A 15,264-nucleotide genomic window follows, 5' to 3' on the forward strand; every position below is an offset into this window, starting at 1 on the left:
TGGGTCACCGTGCTCTGTGTCTGTACTTGGAGCTTCACAGCTTGGTCCTGCTGCAGCCAGTCCCGTGTTCCAGTAGCAAACAGTGGTACACCCCGTTTTGGGGAGGTGGGGTGGTCTGTGTCTGGAAGGGGTCCTTGTACAGCCCTGTGCTCAGTACAGATTGCGGAGCTGAATCACGCGCTCCTTTTCAGGCGGATGATCCCCTGCCCGCCGTACGTCCGATGGGCGCTGGGTCTCCCTTCCTGGGGGACGCTCCTCAGGCCACTCGTTCTGTCCCTCTGCCGCTGCCAGCACCAGGACTGATCCTGAGAGCCAGTGCAGCTCCAGGCACTGCCACGGCTCATCACTGGGACCAGGCAGCCCAGGGCGGATGCAGAGGAGTGACTCTGGGGCTGATGCTGGGGTTGTCTAGACACTCAGGGTGACCTGGGAGTCACACCCAGGTCACTGTCCTGTGTGGCAGCCTGCATTAGGAGTGGAAACTGGCAGGAAGGGCGTAACAGATAACGAGCCTCTATGTGAAGTCCCATCCTGACGTCCTAATGGTCAGCGATTGCTTCCAGCTGTGAACCCGGGGCTGAGCGTTACCCCACACCATGGCCATGACTGATGACTTATGTCCTGGACTGTATGTCTGATTCTTCCTTGAATCTTTTTTGAACACTTGCAGGGTTTTTTGGTCACAGCAGGATGATCTGAGGTTTTTACTTGTGGTGGTTTGACCTTGGCTAAATGCCAGGTACCCACCAAGTCGCTCTCACTTCCCCCCCTTCCCCCTTTTTCTCTTAACAGGGCAAAAAGGGGGAAAGAAAATAACATAGGAAAAAAACCCAACCCTTGTGGGTAAAAAAAAAAGCAGTTTTAATGTAAGCAAAGCAAAGCAAAGGTCCGCACGTGGAAGCAAAAAGAAAACAGATTTATTCTCTACTTCCCATTAACAGGCGATGTCGGGCCTTCTCAGGAAGCAGGGCTCCGATACGCGCAGTGGTTGCCTCGGAGGACCAAGGGTGACACACCACCACCACCACCACCCCCCCTTTCCTCCTTTTCCCCAGCTTTATACTCGAGCAGACGTCATATGGTCTGGAATATCCCTTTGGTCAGTTCGGGTCAGCTGTCCTGGTTGTGTCCCCTCCCAAGATCTTGCCCACCCCGTCCCACTGCGGGGGGAAAATGTCAGAAAGAGCCTTGGTGCTGTGTAAGCACTACTCAGCAGTAGCCACAACACCAGTGTGCTATCAACACCCTGCCAGCTCCCAACATCAAACACAGCACCATGAGGGCTGCTACAGGGGGAAACCAATTCCGGCTCAGCCAGACCCGGTACATTGCGTTCGCGTAGTCAACGTGGTGAAAGTGCGAAAATCGCTGTTGAGAGAGCCGGGCTGCCGTGCTCTGTAGTAGAGCCGCCATCCCTTGTGGTGCTCAGCCCGCTGTGGGGGCTACACCGTTGTGGGAGGAGCGTGGGGGACAGCCCAGCGACCGGCTCTGCTCTCCACAAGCTCACCCGGTGTGGGGAGCACCACTGCTGGGACCCCCCAAAGCCTCCTGCCAGGAGCGTCTCTCCCAGGCTCAAGCGGCAGCGGGGGAGTGCGGAGGAACAGACAACTTGGGCTGAGGCCAGGCTGCTTCGGCTGCGCCCAGCCCGACGCCTGCGTGTGCAGGGCACGAGCGTCTCAGGTTAGCATCCTGGGAAAGTTGGTGAGGTCTGGGGATAAATTGCCATCAGTTTATCTCATTTAGGAGGTAATCAGAGCCAGGGACGTGCGGAGCAATTGAATCTTAGTTGTTCTGAAGTATCATAAATCAAACGAGCTGTTGCTTTTTTACATGGTCGCATGTTAAAGAGAGCGCAGTGTCAGGTTGCTAGGGAGCATCAGCAAACTATGGCAAGCGTGGTATTGGGCTGCCGGGGCTGTCACCAAACTGGAGAGTACGGCTCAGGCTGTCAGGGAGCACCCACAGGCGGGCAAATGTGGTGTCAGGCTGTCAGGGGATGTCGCAGCAGCCCCAGGAAGAGCTCGTCACCACAGTGGGGTTGCAGGGACCATCGGGAAAGTCAGCCCAGCCAAGTGCTGCAGCCAGGAATGCCCCATCCTGCCCCAGACAAGCCCAGAGCCCCCACTGCAGCCGTGCCTCTGCCGTGCTCAGGACCTCTGGCTCCCGTTTCGGGCAGCCGGGAGGGCCCCGGGGAGTCACGAGGCGTGTCTGACGGCGGGAGCACCTTTGCGACGCTCCCTACGCCAGCATCCCCATGGCTGCCAGAGCTCCAGGGATAATGAACTTCTCATGTGCTTAAAGAGTGATGCAGGGTGCATGGCGAGAAGCTGACAGCCCCTTAATGTGCTTCTCAGTGGCGGCCAAACGACGCGGTTTTGTCTTTGTTTTTTAGTTTTAAAACCCACGGGAAATTGATGGCCAGTAAAGAGTTGTGTTGGGGCGATGTGCGTGATTAATACCAACTGTCAGGGGCTGTCGGAGACCGATCTCGGCGAGCTGGGAGTGCGGGGCTGAGCTGCGCTTACCAGATTGCTGGGGATTCCAGCTGCTATTGCTCAGCTCCCGCCTGCCCCACGCAGCTTGTGTCACCCGTGCGCTCCCTTCCGCCAAGCCTCTTAATTCAGTGCTAACAAGTCACTCCTGCTCATTACAGACCCGCGAGCTCCCTGCAGCATCCTGGCGGGAGGAGAGCAGCCTGTGCCTGGGCATCGCCATGCCACGGCCGATCCCCCCTCTCCATCAGCTCCACACCCTCCTCGTTCCGTGCTTCCTGGGGGGACCTCGCCCAGCTCCATGTTGCCCCTCTGAGAGACGCTCGTGCGCACACCCGTAACTCCCACCGGTGCAGTTGGAGCCCGTGTCCCCCTCCCTGTGCCCACAGCATGACCCCAGCCCCCCGTGCGTGCATGCACTCCACATGACCCTTCCGCTGCCTCCCAGCCCCACTGCACCCCACATGGCACCCGCCTCCCCCCATATACACAGAAATGATGCTCTCGGTTCCTTGCGGTGACCCCCTCCACCCGTCGCAGCGCAGCCCGTGGTGTCCCTCAGGTGCATCACCTCGTCCTGACACACAGCCGCCTTTGCTGTGTCCCCTGACATGTGCACACGCACATTTGGTACCCCACAGCGTGTCCTGAGTTTGCCCATCTCTGCCGGCCCCCCCCGCTGGGCCCAGCGTGCCCCCATGGGCGCAGCACGGGGCGAGGGGGGAACGTGCCAGCTCAGCTTGGGGCGCGCTGGGGGCAGCGGGACAGAAGGCACTGTGGGGTCTCCATAGCAATGTTCTTGCTGCGGCTCTCCTGGCGGCTTGTCGCTGTGGAGGGGGCCTGTCCCCGTTGCACTAATACAGGTTAGGAATATTGGGTTTAATGATCTGCAAAATGAGGAGGCAGCGAGCTGACATTTACGAATGGTGCTGCATCCTTCTCTTCCCAGACGCCTGCTAATTTGTTGATATCCCAAACACCTCGTAATGATGTGGTACAGTGGCAGCTTGCAAACAAGCATCCCGAGGCTGAGGGGCCTGCTGGCTGTCCCTGCTCCTGGACACTCTTCATGGACTTGGCAGCACGAGAGCGGAGATGTGGGCCAGGGACTCCCTGCACCAAAGGCAGGACCAGCCCTTTGGTTCCTGCCATGTGCCCCACATGCTGGAAGCGTCCCCCCACTTCCTCCCTGTGTGGCCACCCACTTGCCAGGGCATCCGGAGGCACCTCTGCTATGCCAGCTTGGAGTGGGAGAAAGGATGGGAGTAGGGGAAGAGCAGCATGAAGGTGGAGACTGGGTGTGACTGGTAACTGGGGGAGAGCGGAGGTGAAAGAGGAGACCTCTGCTTCAGCATAAGCTCTGCTTCTCGTTTTACTGATGTTGAGTGGGATCCTGCTCCTCCTCCCTGTTAGGTGTGAGGTTAATGGTTGGACTAGATGATCTTCAAGGTCTTTTCCAACCAAGGTGATTCTGTGATTCCTGGATCTGCTGGGATGCAGGGGGAGGTGGCCCACACCGTCCTGCGTGCCAGGCAGGGGCTGTGTCCCGTCTGCTCAGGGAAGGAGCCAGCTGGGGAGCCACCTTGGTGTGCTGGCGTGGAAGTGCTGCCGCCCGTCCCCTGTGCTGGGCTCCCTCCTGGCCAGCCCGCTGGGGTGGGAAGTGGTGCCCTGGGTCTTGGGGGCTGTCATGGGGGAGCTCTATCCAATGCCCTGTGCAGGGAGAGAACTGCAGCCCTGTGTCCTGAGTGCTGGAAGAAGCGCAATCCTGCCACGCTGGGTGAGGAGCATCGCGCTGCATCTCACGTGGTGACTAGAGGGGCATTGCTCCATCTTCTGTGTCCTCCCCCCAGAGCTGCTTTGTGTTCTGGTGCCTAAGGGATAGGGGAGCTGCCGCCCCATATTGCTGCTTGTGCTCTGAGGGTGCTGCCCCAAGCTGGGGGGCTGGAGCAAGGGGGCGCATCTTGGGTAGGTGAAGTGTGGCCAGCCTGTCCCACTGCAGCTCCCCATGGAGGCACAGGGGCCTGGAGTTTCATGCTGTAGCCCAGGAAGACTTGGGTTGACATAGCACTGAGGGATATGATGGAGTTGAGAACAGTCAGTGTGAGGTTAATGGTTGCCCTAGGTGATCTTTAAGGTCTTTTCCAACTGAGATCATTCTGTGATTCTGTGAGAAGCAGGGTGTCTGTGGAGAAGGAGGTGGGCAGTGCTGCTCCCTTGACTCCCTGCCGAGGTCCCTGCAGTGGGGTCTCCGGGCTGGCCTGGCCTGGCCTTCTCTGCACTGATATGCTGTGTAGTCTGAGCCCTTCCCAGAGCAGGACAGACCCCTGCACCCAGCCATGTGCTGAAGCTAAGGTGTTTTTAGCCACCCCGATGTACCACTTTTGCCCCAAGCTGTGTTTCCTCCCCGTGCTGCTTCTCTTCTCCAGCATCCCCTGCTGCTTCCGCAGGTGACAGTGACAGATCCACCGGCCTGCTGGGCATCTCGGCTCCAGGGTGGCTTTGGGCAGCAGAGCTCTATTCCACCCTGGCTTCTCGGTGGGGCTCTTGCCTTACCCTCGCCCTTTCACTTTGTGCTGCTTCCTGGCAGTGCATACAGGATGTCTCCATTGCCCCACATCTTCCCAGGCACGTGGCGATCATCTCCTGGCCCTCAGGAGATGCTTCCTCCCGAGGCTGGCTTGTTATCAGTGGGGGCTGTCGGCTTCCCCCTAACTCCACGAAGGCTCATCACCTCACTGCGGTGGCCGCAGAAATCCTCGAGCCCGCTCAGCTTGGTGGCCCAGTGGCTAGCCGGGTCTGGGTGCCGCACGGCCCTGGCCTGGCCTGGCCTGGCCGCCATGCAGTGCCCTTGCTAATTTTGCCCTCATTTGGAGCGCTCGTTGCTGGGCGGCGTTGGAGCTGGGTCATGGGGTTAACGCCCATTAGCAGAGCCGGCTCGCACCGAACTCTGCTCAGCAACTCTTCACGGAGCTCAGTCTTTAAAACATCATCAAAAAATCATCAAGAGAGAGAGAGACAAGCACGTTCATTTCCACTGCCCACTAATTCTAATGGAGCTGGCGTAATGGACTCCCACCAGCGTGCCTGCAGGCAGCCGCAGGGCCAGGGAGACGAGCTCTGCCTCCTGGCCCTGGGACAGCCCCTCTACCCCAAGGCAGCTGGAAAGGGCTCCCCACTCCTGTAGGGGTGGCTTCCTCCGGGATCTCGGCCCTCTTGAGTCTGAGCTGGCGAGCTCTGGGGCTCCTCTGGCCACCCTGGCCACTGGGAAGGAGCCTGTGCCCTGTGTGTGGTGCAGGGAAGGGTGTTCTGTCAACTCTGCTTCAACAGAGATATCTGAACCCTTCTGCCTCTGTCATCTACTTGGGGCTACCCTTTCATCTGGCCAGAAATGCCTCTGCCACATCAGAAATCTGTACCTCTCCCCAGAAGAATTGGAGAAAGCCCCATACTTTCCCTAAAACTATGACTTGAGTCTGATTCAACTTGTACAGGCCCCCCAGGGAGCTCAGGAACTCATCCCAAACCGTCCAAGAAGCTGAGTCTGCACACCATTCAAAGCTGCTCCGAGTCCTCGATTCCCTTCCCAGCTCTGCCGAGCCCTGCCTGCAAATCCACGGGTGTGATCCCGCAGCTCCCCGCTCTCCTGCCATAGCCACGCCGCGCTCAAGCCTCCAAAGAGGTCTGGCCTTGCCGTGCCGTCCTGTGTTGCTGCAGGGAAAGAGAGGTAGTGATTTTGCTTGCGAAAGAAGCCTTAGTGTGGAAGAAAAGCTGTCGTCCTTTGTTAGCTCTTCCCGGGCTCTGCGGAGAGCAACAGGCCCTTTGTTCGGGGTAAAGCTGGAATCCGTGAGGCACAAAGGAGGAAGGGGAACGGAGGTCCTGCAGCTTGTGAAGCTGGCGCTGGGGCTTTGGTCTGACTGGGATGGCTGCCAGGCCTGGGACCTGGCAGCTCCAGGATGCCCCCGAGCTGTGACGGTGGGAAAGTGTGTCCGAGTGGGGTCGGAGCCCCCAAAATCTCGCTGTTTGCCCGTGATCAGGTGCAGGCAGCCCAGCCTGCCCCTTCTCTGTGAGCATCCTGAGCAGACAACTGGGGGACACGCGGTCCCCCTGCCCCAGTGCAGCACCTGAGGCAGAGGGGCCGTGCCCCAGAGCAGCGGCGAGCCCTGCCTGGGAGCCTGGGAGGGTGTTTGCCACCTTGGCTCTGCTGGGAAGTGAAGTGGGGCGGGAAGGCTTGGGCTGGAATTCCTGCCTCTGTGTTTGGTGGGGAGGGACTGAGCAAGCGAGAGAAAGGAACAAGGATGATGGAGTCCTGTGAGCCGGTGGCAGGAATCCTCACCGTGTCCCAGGGACTGTGCTGACCCGCTTGCTGCTGTTTCAGTGGCAGCAGGGAGCACTTGAAGTGCATCCAGTTCTTCCCAGCTCCAAGCAGCTGGCCTGGGATCTGCAACACACTGACAGCAGCCACAGGTGACTCAGACCAAGGATGGGAGAGATTTAAGGAGAATCAGGCCGGTTCTGATATATCAGGGTGCCCCAGGAGCGGCTTTGTTGGTTGCTGCTCCAACAGTGCGGCCTGATCTGAGATCTGGGAACTGCAGACCCTCCCTCAAGCACCTGGGCGGTCACTGCCCCTCAGGAAGAAATGCCACTCTCCTTCCTGGGTATGAATGCTTCGCCCTGGGCAGCAATTGGGACAGATCTTCAGTCTGTTGTAGTCTCCTGCAGAGGTAGAAGGAACCGTCTCTCGGAATGACCGGAGCGCCCACGTCCCCGGCCTGCAGATCCCAGCCACAGGCTGGGACGGTGGAAGCGGTGGGGGCAGCTGCTCGCTCATGAGTGGGCTGGAGCTGAGCAGGGGCTCAGCAGATCCAGCTGAACACCGTGGTGGAAGGTTCCTGTATCACCCAGTGGTTGGGTGCTTCCTGCCCGTGTCCGGGGCATGGTGGTGCTCACAAAGAGGACGGTGCTAGCTAGCCCAGGAGACAGTGGCTATTAGCCTGGCTGTTGTCTGGTTATTTCTTTTCCCAGTATTCAGAAGTTAGCATCTGTATATTTTCCAAGAATCTTGTTTCTGAGCTGGGACTTGGTGTCTTTGGAGCATCCACAGCAAATGTCCTTAAGGTAGGAGACACGTGCCTTCCCCTGCCCTGGGCAGTGGTGGAGTCCCCATCCCTGGAGGGGTTGAAGAGTCGGGTTGACCCAGCACTGAGGGATCTGGTGGAGTTGAGAACGGTCAGTGTGAGGTTAATGGTTGGACTGGATGATCTTCAAGGTCTTTTCCAACTGAGGTGATTCTGTGAAGGAGCTCTCCAGAGCAGGGCCTGTGGGGTCTCTTCTCTGGCTGAGAGCTGGAGGAAGGGGCAAAGTGCTGGGCAAGCTCGGTGTCCTGGTTAGACAAGTGCGTCACAGAGAGCCCAGCAGTGTGACTGAGTGCCAGCACTCTGCAGTCTAGTCCTCCTCCTGATGCCCCAGAGTTTCCCATTCCCAGCAGGAGAAAGGCATCTTCCACCAGAGGAGGAGTCCTGAGCCAGTTCTAGGGTGAAATGAGTGGAACAGCCTCCCCTTCCTATCTGGGAAAGGCCAGACAGATGGCACTTGACCTGGAGAGCCCTTCATCCTGGAGTCATTCGGTCCCCCCAAGGGTCTGCTGGTGTGGAGCCAAGCCTTGCGTTCCTGCACCAGTCCGTTTCATCAGCGCTGATGATCTCCGAGCCCCTATGGCTGCTGCTGGGATCTGTGCAGGACACACCTTGGAGTGCTCTCAGCAGTGGCAAAGGGAGGCATCTTTCCAACCAGATGTTGCTCACACTTTTAACCCCCCTGAAATGCAAGATCCTGAGCCTACTGCGTGAGTAGCTTGACACTCTCCACCATGGCACAGCAGCAGGAGCGGCGTTTTACCCTCAGGTTGTTCTGGGGTAAGCAGCTGTGCGTGACAGAAAGAGATAGAGAGTTGGGTGCCGTGCCCGGTATTTGTTAATGCAGGTGGTGGTGCCTGCGAGGAAGCGAGAGCCTGGAAAGAGCACTTGAAAGAGAGGAAGGGCTGTGCTCTCCTGCCACCCCCATCGGAGCTCTTGTTCCTCAAGGAGACTTCCCATGGCTGCACCCATTTTCTGAGAGCGTTTGTGGATGCAGCCTTGCTCGGCCAGTGCCGGGGGGGGCCCAGCAGTGACTGAGGTTGGCCGTGCCCTCGGTGGGACCCAGCTGGTGACCTCCGCACCCGTTCGTTAGCTCTGCTGGGGGGCTGCGGGCTGCAGCAGGTTCCTCAGTCATTGCCCTCCTGCTGCTTCCCTCCGCAGTGAGAGACTCCTCCGGCCGCAGCTCGCAGAGGGGAGTTGGGCAGAGGAGAGGAACCCCCCTGGACCCCCTCTGCTCGCCTCCCCTTGGCTGTCCCGGCAGGCAGGGACCCTGCCAGGCTGCAGGCCAGCACAGCTCTTTCTTGCTGCGGACCAGGCTGGGCCCCTCGGCCTCCTTGCTGTCTCTGGAGCTGTGCAGTTGACTCCCTGCTTTTAATAGAGAGCTGGGAAGGCACATTATGGAGATGAGGGTGTTATTTGCATAACGCTAATTAGGTAATTACAAATCATTTTGCTATGAGCTGAAGCGTGTGCTGTGACATAACGTTTATTAGTCATTCCATTCAGGCCCCGCTTAGTTAAGTCATTTACTGCACTAACTACTGAAGTTGGCAATAAAAGGTAAATGCTGGTGCTTGGGTGCAAAGCTGAGACGGGGCACCCCACATAAATCCGAGGCCCATGCGCCCGCTCGGTGCAGCCCGTGGTGTGGGCTGACAGGGCAGAGCCTGGCCCCGGCAGCCCAGACCAGGAGGGTGGGACAGTAATCAGGGGGAGACCACATGTTTTCAGCTGGCTCTTGGTTGTTTTGGGGTCATTTTCTGAGCCCTGGGGGGCAGGCCTGAGGTGCTTTCCCATGTTTTCACTGTCCCCCGTCTCTCTGCTGCTGGCTCTGCACCCAGCACTGTGCTCTGACACCCTCCCTGGAAACCCACCAGGCAGCCTGTGTTTGTAGGGATGCTAACGCTTCCATCCCAGTCTAAGTGCCTGAGCGACCCTTGGGGCTCCCCAGAATTATCTTCCCTGAAGGCAGCAAGTCAGGAATTTGTCCCCACACGTTTCACAGCCAGATAAGTGCTTTAAGGCTGTATCTTCTGGGGTTGCTTGCGGGGCACAAGATGCCGGTGGTGTGCAGAGGAGCCCTGTGGCCACCAGCTTCCCAGGTTTGGGAGCCAGAGGCTGCCTGCCTAGCAGGGCATGGAGATGTGCCAGAGCTGAGAACAGCATCCCTCTTTGCCTTCCTGTGGCTCCTGCCTGGATGGCTGTGACTTCATGCTTCTCCATGGAAAAACAGTGGCCGCATGGGTCCGTGGAGTGCCCAGGCACCAAGGGCTTCCCAAGCAGGATCCCTACCCTTCTGCGCTCCTCGTTTGGTGGTGACAGCCCTTCTCAACGCACGGGACTGTCAAAAGCTGCCTTCCACCCACTGCAAGGACCCTCCTTGCATCTCCTGGTCCAGCACACAGGACTGTGTCCCCCTAAAACCACTCATCACCAGGCACCAGGCGCTCTGTGGGCCCTTGGTGGCGGGTGATGGGGCTGTTTGGGGGCACCAGCTGAGGAGGAGCTGATTTCACTGCTCAAGAGATCAGCAGCTTTTTCTGGGGGTGGGACATACAGGGCACAAGCAGCTTGCTACAGCCTCCTGGGTTTGCCGGCCCAGGATGATGGGGGAACGAGGCTGCGGATGTTGGCATGCAAAAGGGAGCTGGGGCGCAGGGGGCTGTGCGAGCAGAGCTCTGGTTCCTCCCTCCAGGCACTCTCTGCCTGCACTTCCCTGTCCCAGCTTCCCAGGGACTGCTGCTGCTGCCAGTGATCCTGCCTGTGCGTGGGCACAGCCATGGCCCGCAGGGATCCGTCTGTGTGCTCGCACCCTGCGAGGCTGGCAGGCCCCCTCCCTCCCTGACCCGTGTCGTGGCACACATTTCTTTTCCAGAACCAGATGAGCCATTTGAGTTCATTATCGTGTCCCTGACGGGCCAGACGTGGCTTTTTGAGGCCTCAACGTCAGAGGAGCGAGAGCTTTGGGTCCAGGCCATTGAGAGCCAGATCCTGGCCAGCCTGCAGGGCTGTGAGAGCAGCAAGAATAAGGTAAGAAGCAAGAATAAGGTAAGAGGCCTCAGCTGAGCGCTGCTTTGTCCCCTCCTCTCTGGCATCTGCTTTGCTGCGTCGTCCCTGTCCCAGGCTGGATCCCGTCCTGATCCCTCTGCTCCCAGTCAGGGTTGAATCCTGTCCCTGGGACTGTGCTGCTCCCCTCCAGGTTTCCTGTCACCTCTCTGAGCTCCCTCTTCTCTCCCCAACCTGGCTCTGGCCCCGCGGAGCTCCCTGCATCCTGCCAGGGCTGGATCCTGCGCTGTCTCCTCTCTCCTTGGACAGCTCTGCCCTTCTGGCCCCCCAGCCCCTGCTCTTCTGGCACACTTCTGGCAACGAATCCGCGTTCCCTCCAGTCCCTGTCCTCTGAGCCCTGCGCTGGACACCCCTCCCACAGCAGAGCCCACAGGGTGCCCGCTCCCACCACAGCAAGGTGCCCGCTCCCACCACAGCAAGGTGCTGACAGCTCCCTGACAAGCTCTTGGGGCGGTGATGAGAGGCCGCGTGGTGGGGCCGTCGGCCTCAGGTAAACGGGGTTGCTGTGCATTTTGTTTCAGGCTCGGCTGGGCAGCCAGAGCGACGCACAGGCCATGCAGGCCGTCCGCACCGCACGTGGGAACAGCTTCTGCGTGGACTGCGACGCACCGAGTAAGAAATGCCACCCTGGGAGGTGGGGGCCGCTCACCTGGGGCGGGAATGGGGACCCCACCCCAGCCACCTCCCCTTTTACCCCAATGAGCCCTCACTACAAAAAGGACATTGAATGACTCAAACGTGTCCAGAGAAGGGCAACGAAGCTGGTGCAGGGTCTGGAGCACAGGTCTGATGGGGAGCGGCTGAGGGAACTGGGGGGGTTTAGTCTGGAGAAGAGGAGGCTGAGGGGAGACCTCATCGCCCTCTACAGCTACCTGAAAGGAGGGTGCAGAGAGCTGGGGATGAGTCTCTTGAACCCAGGAACAAGGGATAGGACAAGAGGGAATGGCCTCAAGCTGCGCCAGGGCAGGGTTAGACTGGCTATTAGGAAGTATTTCTTTGCAGAAGGGGTTGTTGGGTGTTGGAATGGGCTGCCCAGGGCAGGGGTGGAGTCCCCATCCCTGGAGGGGTTGAAGAGTCGGGTTGACCCAGCGCTGAGGGATCTGGTGGAGTTGAGAACGGTCAGTGTGAGGTTAATGGTTGGACTGGATGATCTTCAAGGTCTTTTCCAACTGAGATCATTCTGTGATTCTGTGAGTCTGAGCCTGACTCTGTGGGGCTGTCTCGTCCTCTCCTGAAGCAGACCCGCTCTTCAGGAATGGGCTGGTCCCTTGGAAGGGATCTGGTGGGCAGGTGCCTGCAAATACGCATCTCCTGATTGTAGGAGACAAGCTGGTGAGTCCGTGCTGGTTATTTACACTCCCCCACTGCTCTTGCTGCCCTCAGATCCAGACTGGGCAAGTCTGAACCTGGGCTCCCTCATGTGCATCGAGTGCTCCGGGATCCATCGCAACCTGGGCACCCACCTGTCCCGCGTGCGCTCCTTGGACCTGGACGACTGGCCCAGCGAGCTTCTCATGGTCATGACAGCCATCGGCAACGCCCTGGCCAACGCCGTTTGGGAAGGAGCAGTGGAAGGCTACCCCAAGCCCACCCCTGAGAGCAGTCGGTAAGGGAGGTGGGGAACTGCAGAGATGCTTCTCAGACAACCATGCCAGGAGGCTTGAGGGCACCACAAGAGGTTGGGAGCAGCCATCCAGTCAGAGAGGTGGGCAGGAGACCTCGAGGTACACCAGCGTTGGGGGTCCTGCCTGCTCTCCGGGCGCTGGAGGTGCTGGTGGGCCGATGGGGCCATGCGGTGACTGCCGGAGCCGTGGCTGGCTGCGAAGTGGAAGGGGTTAACAGAGCTGGCTTGGCAGCGTGGTGGTGCGGGTCTCAAGGGTGCGTCCCTTTCAGGCCCTTGTCTGTCCCTATCGGAGCGACTCTCCTGTCACTCATCCCAACAAGAGCCCATTCTGTGGCTTATCAACGGATAAGAGCGGGTCAGGGGGCGGCGGGAGTGAGCATGCTCCGCGCGGGGCATTGATGGCCGCCCGCCAGATGCAGATGGATAGAATGGCAGCAGATAGCGGCGGCACGGCGCGCATCGATCCGCCCGGCCCTGCAGCCCCAGGCGGGACCCACGCTGCCGCAGCCTTTTGTTTGCGCCGGGCGAGACGGCAGCAGCGATAACATGCCTCCCGTGGCACCGCCGGGCTGTCGTGTGCGGCAGCTGACCTTTTCTTGCCGCTGGCCACGGCCCACACGCCAGCGTGGGACAGAGCCGGTCCCCGTAACACGCTGCCCACGTTAACAGGCAGGAGCACTGGCGTAGAGGTGCGGGTGTACAGCGTACGGAGGGAGCTGGAGGGAGCTGCAGTGAGACAGAGACGTGTCCGGAGCGGTGTGAGAGCCCCGGTGCCAGCCGTGCCCACGGCGGGGGTGTCTGCGGCGGGGCCCGCTGGCTGTGGGGGTGCAGGCAGGTTGGCCCACCCGTGACAGTGACAGTGTCCCCATCCTGCAGGGAGGAGAAGGAGCGCTGGATCCGGGCCAAGTATGAGCAGAAGCTCTTCCTGGCTCCGCTGCCGCAGTCGGACATCCCGCTGGGGCAGCAGCTACTGCGAGCCGTGGTGGAGGATGACCTGCGCCTCGTGGTGACGCTCCTGGCCCACGGCACCAAGGAGGAGGTGAACGAGACCTACGGGGATGGAGACGGGCGCACAGCACTGCACCTCTCCTGCGCCATGGCCAATGTCGTCTTCACACAGCTGCTCATCTGGGTAAGACAGGACTCCCCTGGTGCTTCCCCGCCGCAGCAGCTCCCTGCTCCCAGGTCTCGGGGCACCCCTCGTCATCCTCTTGCTGGCTTCCCCCCCCCCCATCATGCCTGCTGGCACTGCCCTGCTCACCCTCCCGTCTCCCTCCAGTGCCCACCCCGGTGCTGCAGAGCCCCGGTGCCCACTGACCGACTGCTTTCTCTCCTGCACAGTACGGGGTGGATGTGAAGAGCCGGGACGCTCGGGGCCTGACCCCGCTGGCCTACGCCCGGCGAGCTGGCAGCCAGGAGTGCATTGACATCCTGCTGCAGCACGGGTGCCCCAGCGACAGTGCCGTCACCACGCTGACCCCCAGCCTGCCCCGCCGCAATGCCAACGCCAACAACAACGCCTGCACCGCGGTGCCGGCTGAGCTCGGCCCCAGCCCCGGCGCTGTCTAGCTCTCCGCTCACCGCGTGGCCACCTTCAAGCTCTGCGGGGGGACCGGGGCCACAGGAGCGGGTCTGAGAGGAGCCCCCCAACCCCGCAGCACCCCTGTTCTGGCCAGGAGGAGGCCGGGGAGCCAGTGGCCGGTTCCTGCGGACTCACCCCATGCAGCTGGAGCGGGGGCTGCGCAGACCCAGCGCTGTCAGCTTGCCAAGGGGCTCCCTCATAGTTACTGGAATGGGGGGGGCTCCAGTACACCCCGTTCTCATGACCGGTACAGGGGGAAGAGAGGCAGTTTCTCTGTGCCCCCCACCACTCACACATGTAGATAATACAGGGGCTGGGGGCAGTTCAGGCGTGTGGCCCTCCCCTGCGCAGCCAGGACCGGGGAGGGCGATGGCTGCAGTTTGGGCGCTTCCCTCCTGCCCCCCCGTCCCATTCGGCCTTGCTGTGCACCCCCGGTGCAGTGGGGAGGCGGGGAGCAGCAGGAGGTGCATGGAGAACCTCTCTGCTTCTGGCCAGTGCAGGGAGGGATCCGCTCGCTGGTACCGCTCCCCACGTGCCGATGCGAAGGGAGCTCCTCTCCCACGCAGCCCCCAGACCTCTCCAGCCTCCCCGGTGGCCTAGAGGAGGAAGAGGAGGGTCACCCCGGGATCCCCAGCTGTGTCTGTCTGTCTGTAGAGTCACTGTCCTTCCAGGTTCAAGCCCCAAAGCCATACACAGTGTCTCCATCAGAGCATCCCCGCTGGCTCCCGCTGCTGCCCAGGCGGGGCTGGTCTCCGGCTGAGCAAGAGGAGAGAGGAGGCCAGCGTCTCCCTTCGGTTTTAGGCCAAGCCTGCAGCTGAGCGCTGGAACCCCGAGGCTTTGGACGCTGCTGTGGAACGTCTCTGTCACTTGTGTATAAAATGTACATTGGAAATATTTATATGGACACTCTGTATATACTGTTTCTTTGCCATGAGTTGCCCTGTGTGTGTTATCTGCAGCCAAGGAGATAAAGGCCAATAAAGCAACCCACCTCCTGCCAGGACAGCTTTTCTCTCTGCTGCCTTTTGGGCCCCCAGCTTCTTGCCTGCTCTGCGAGGGCTGGTGGCTCTTCCATCCCAGCCTAACAAGCGTTCAGCCCTTTCTCCTGCAGCTGGGGAGCTGGTAACAGCGGTCCTGTGCTGAACTGGGCCCCTTGGTGGGGGGGGCAGAGTGCCAGGGTGGGGAGGGGAGATGTGACAACCCTGGGTGCTGGGGGATGAAGTGGGGACACGGCCCCAGCGGGATGCACGGCTCTGGTGGGATCAGAGAGGGGCACAGCAGAGAGGAGTGTGCTGGGCAGGGGACATGCCAGGTCAGAAGTGCTGGGGCCCTGTGTGAAATACAGAGTTTGAAGCTGGGGGGAGG

At 60.3% G+C, this 15,264-nt stretch overlaps 1 protein-coding gene across 2 annotated transcripts in view; it reads left to right on the forward strand.

The window, feature by feature from the left end:
* Nucleotides 1–14,889, forward strand: part of AGAP3 (ArfGAP with GTPase domain, ankyrin repeat and PH domain 3) — a 148,589-nt gene extending 133,700 nt beyond the window's left edge. For both annotated transcript variants that reach the window (XM_074842602.1, XM_074842594.1), the window contains exons 14-18: nt 10,503–10,657; nt 11,215–11,305; nt 12,077–12,299; nt 13,194–13,449; nt 13,659–14,889. In XM_074842602.1, the coding sequence (XP_074698703.1) occupies nt 10,503–10,657; nt 11,215–11,305; nt 12,077–12,299; nt 13,194–13,449; nt 13,659–13,886 (953 nt within the window). In that variant the 3' untranslated portion in view covers nt 13,887–14,889. The remainder of the gene's footprint in view (nt 1–10,502; nt 10,658–11,214; nt 11,306–12,076; nt 12,300–13,193; nt 13,450–13,658) is intronic.
* The last annotated feature ends 375 nt before the right edge of the window (nt 14,890–15,264 follow it).

This window comes from Strix aluco, chromosome 1 (assembly GCF_031877795.1).
Source record: "Strix aluco isolate bStrAlu1 chromosome 1, bStrAlu1.hap1, whole genome shotgun sequence".
Taxonomy (NCBI): domain Eukaryota; kingdom Metazoa; phylum Chordata; class Aves; order Strigiformes; family Strigidae; genus Strix; species Strix aluco.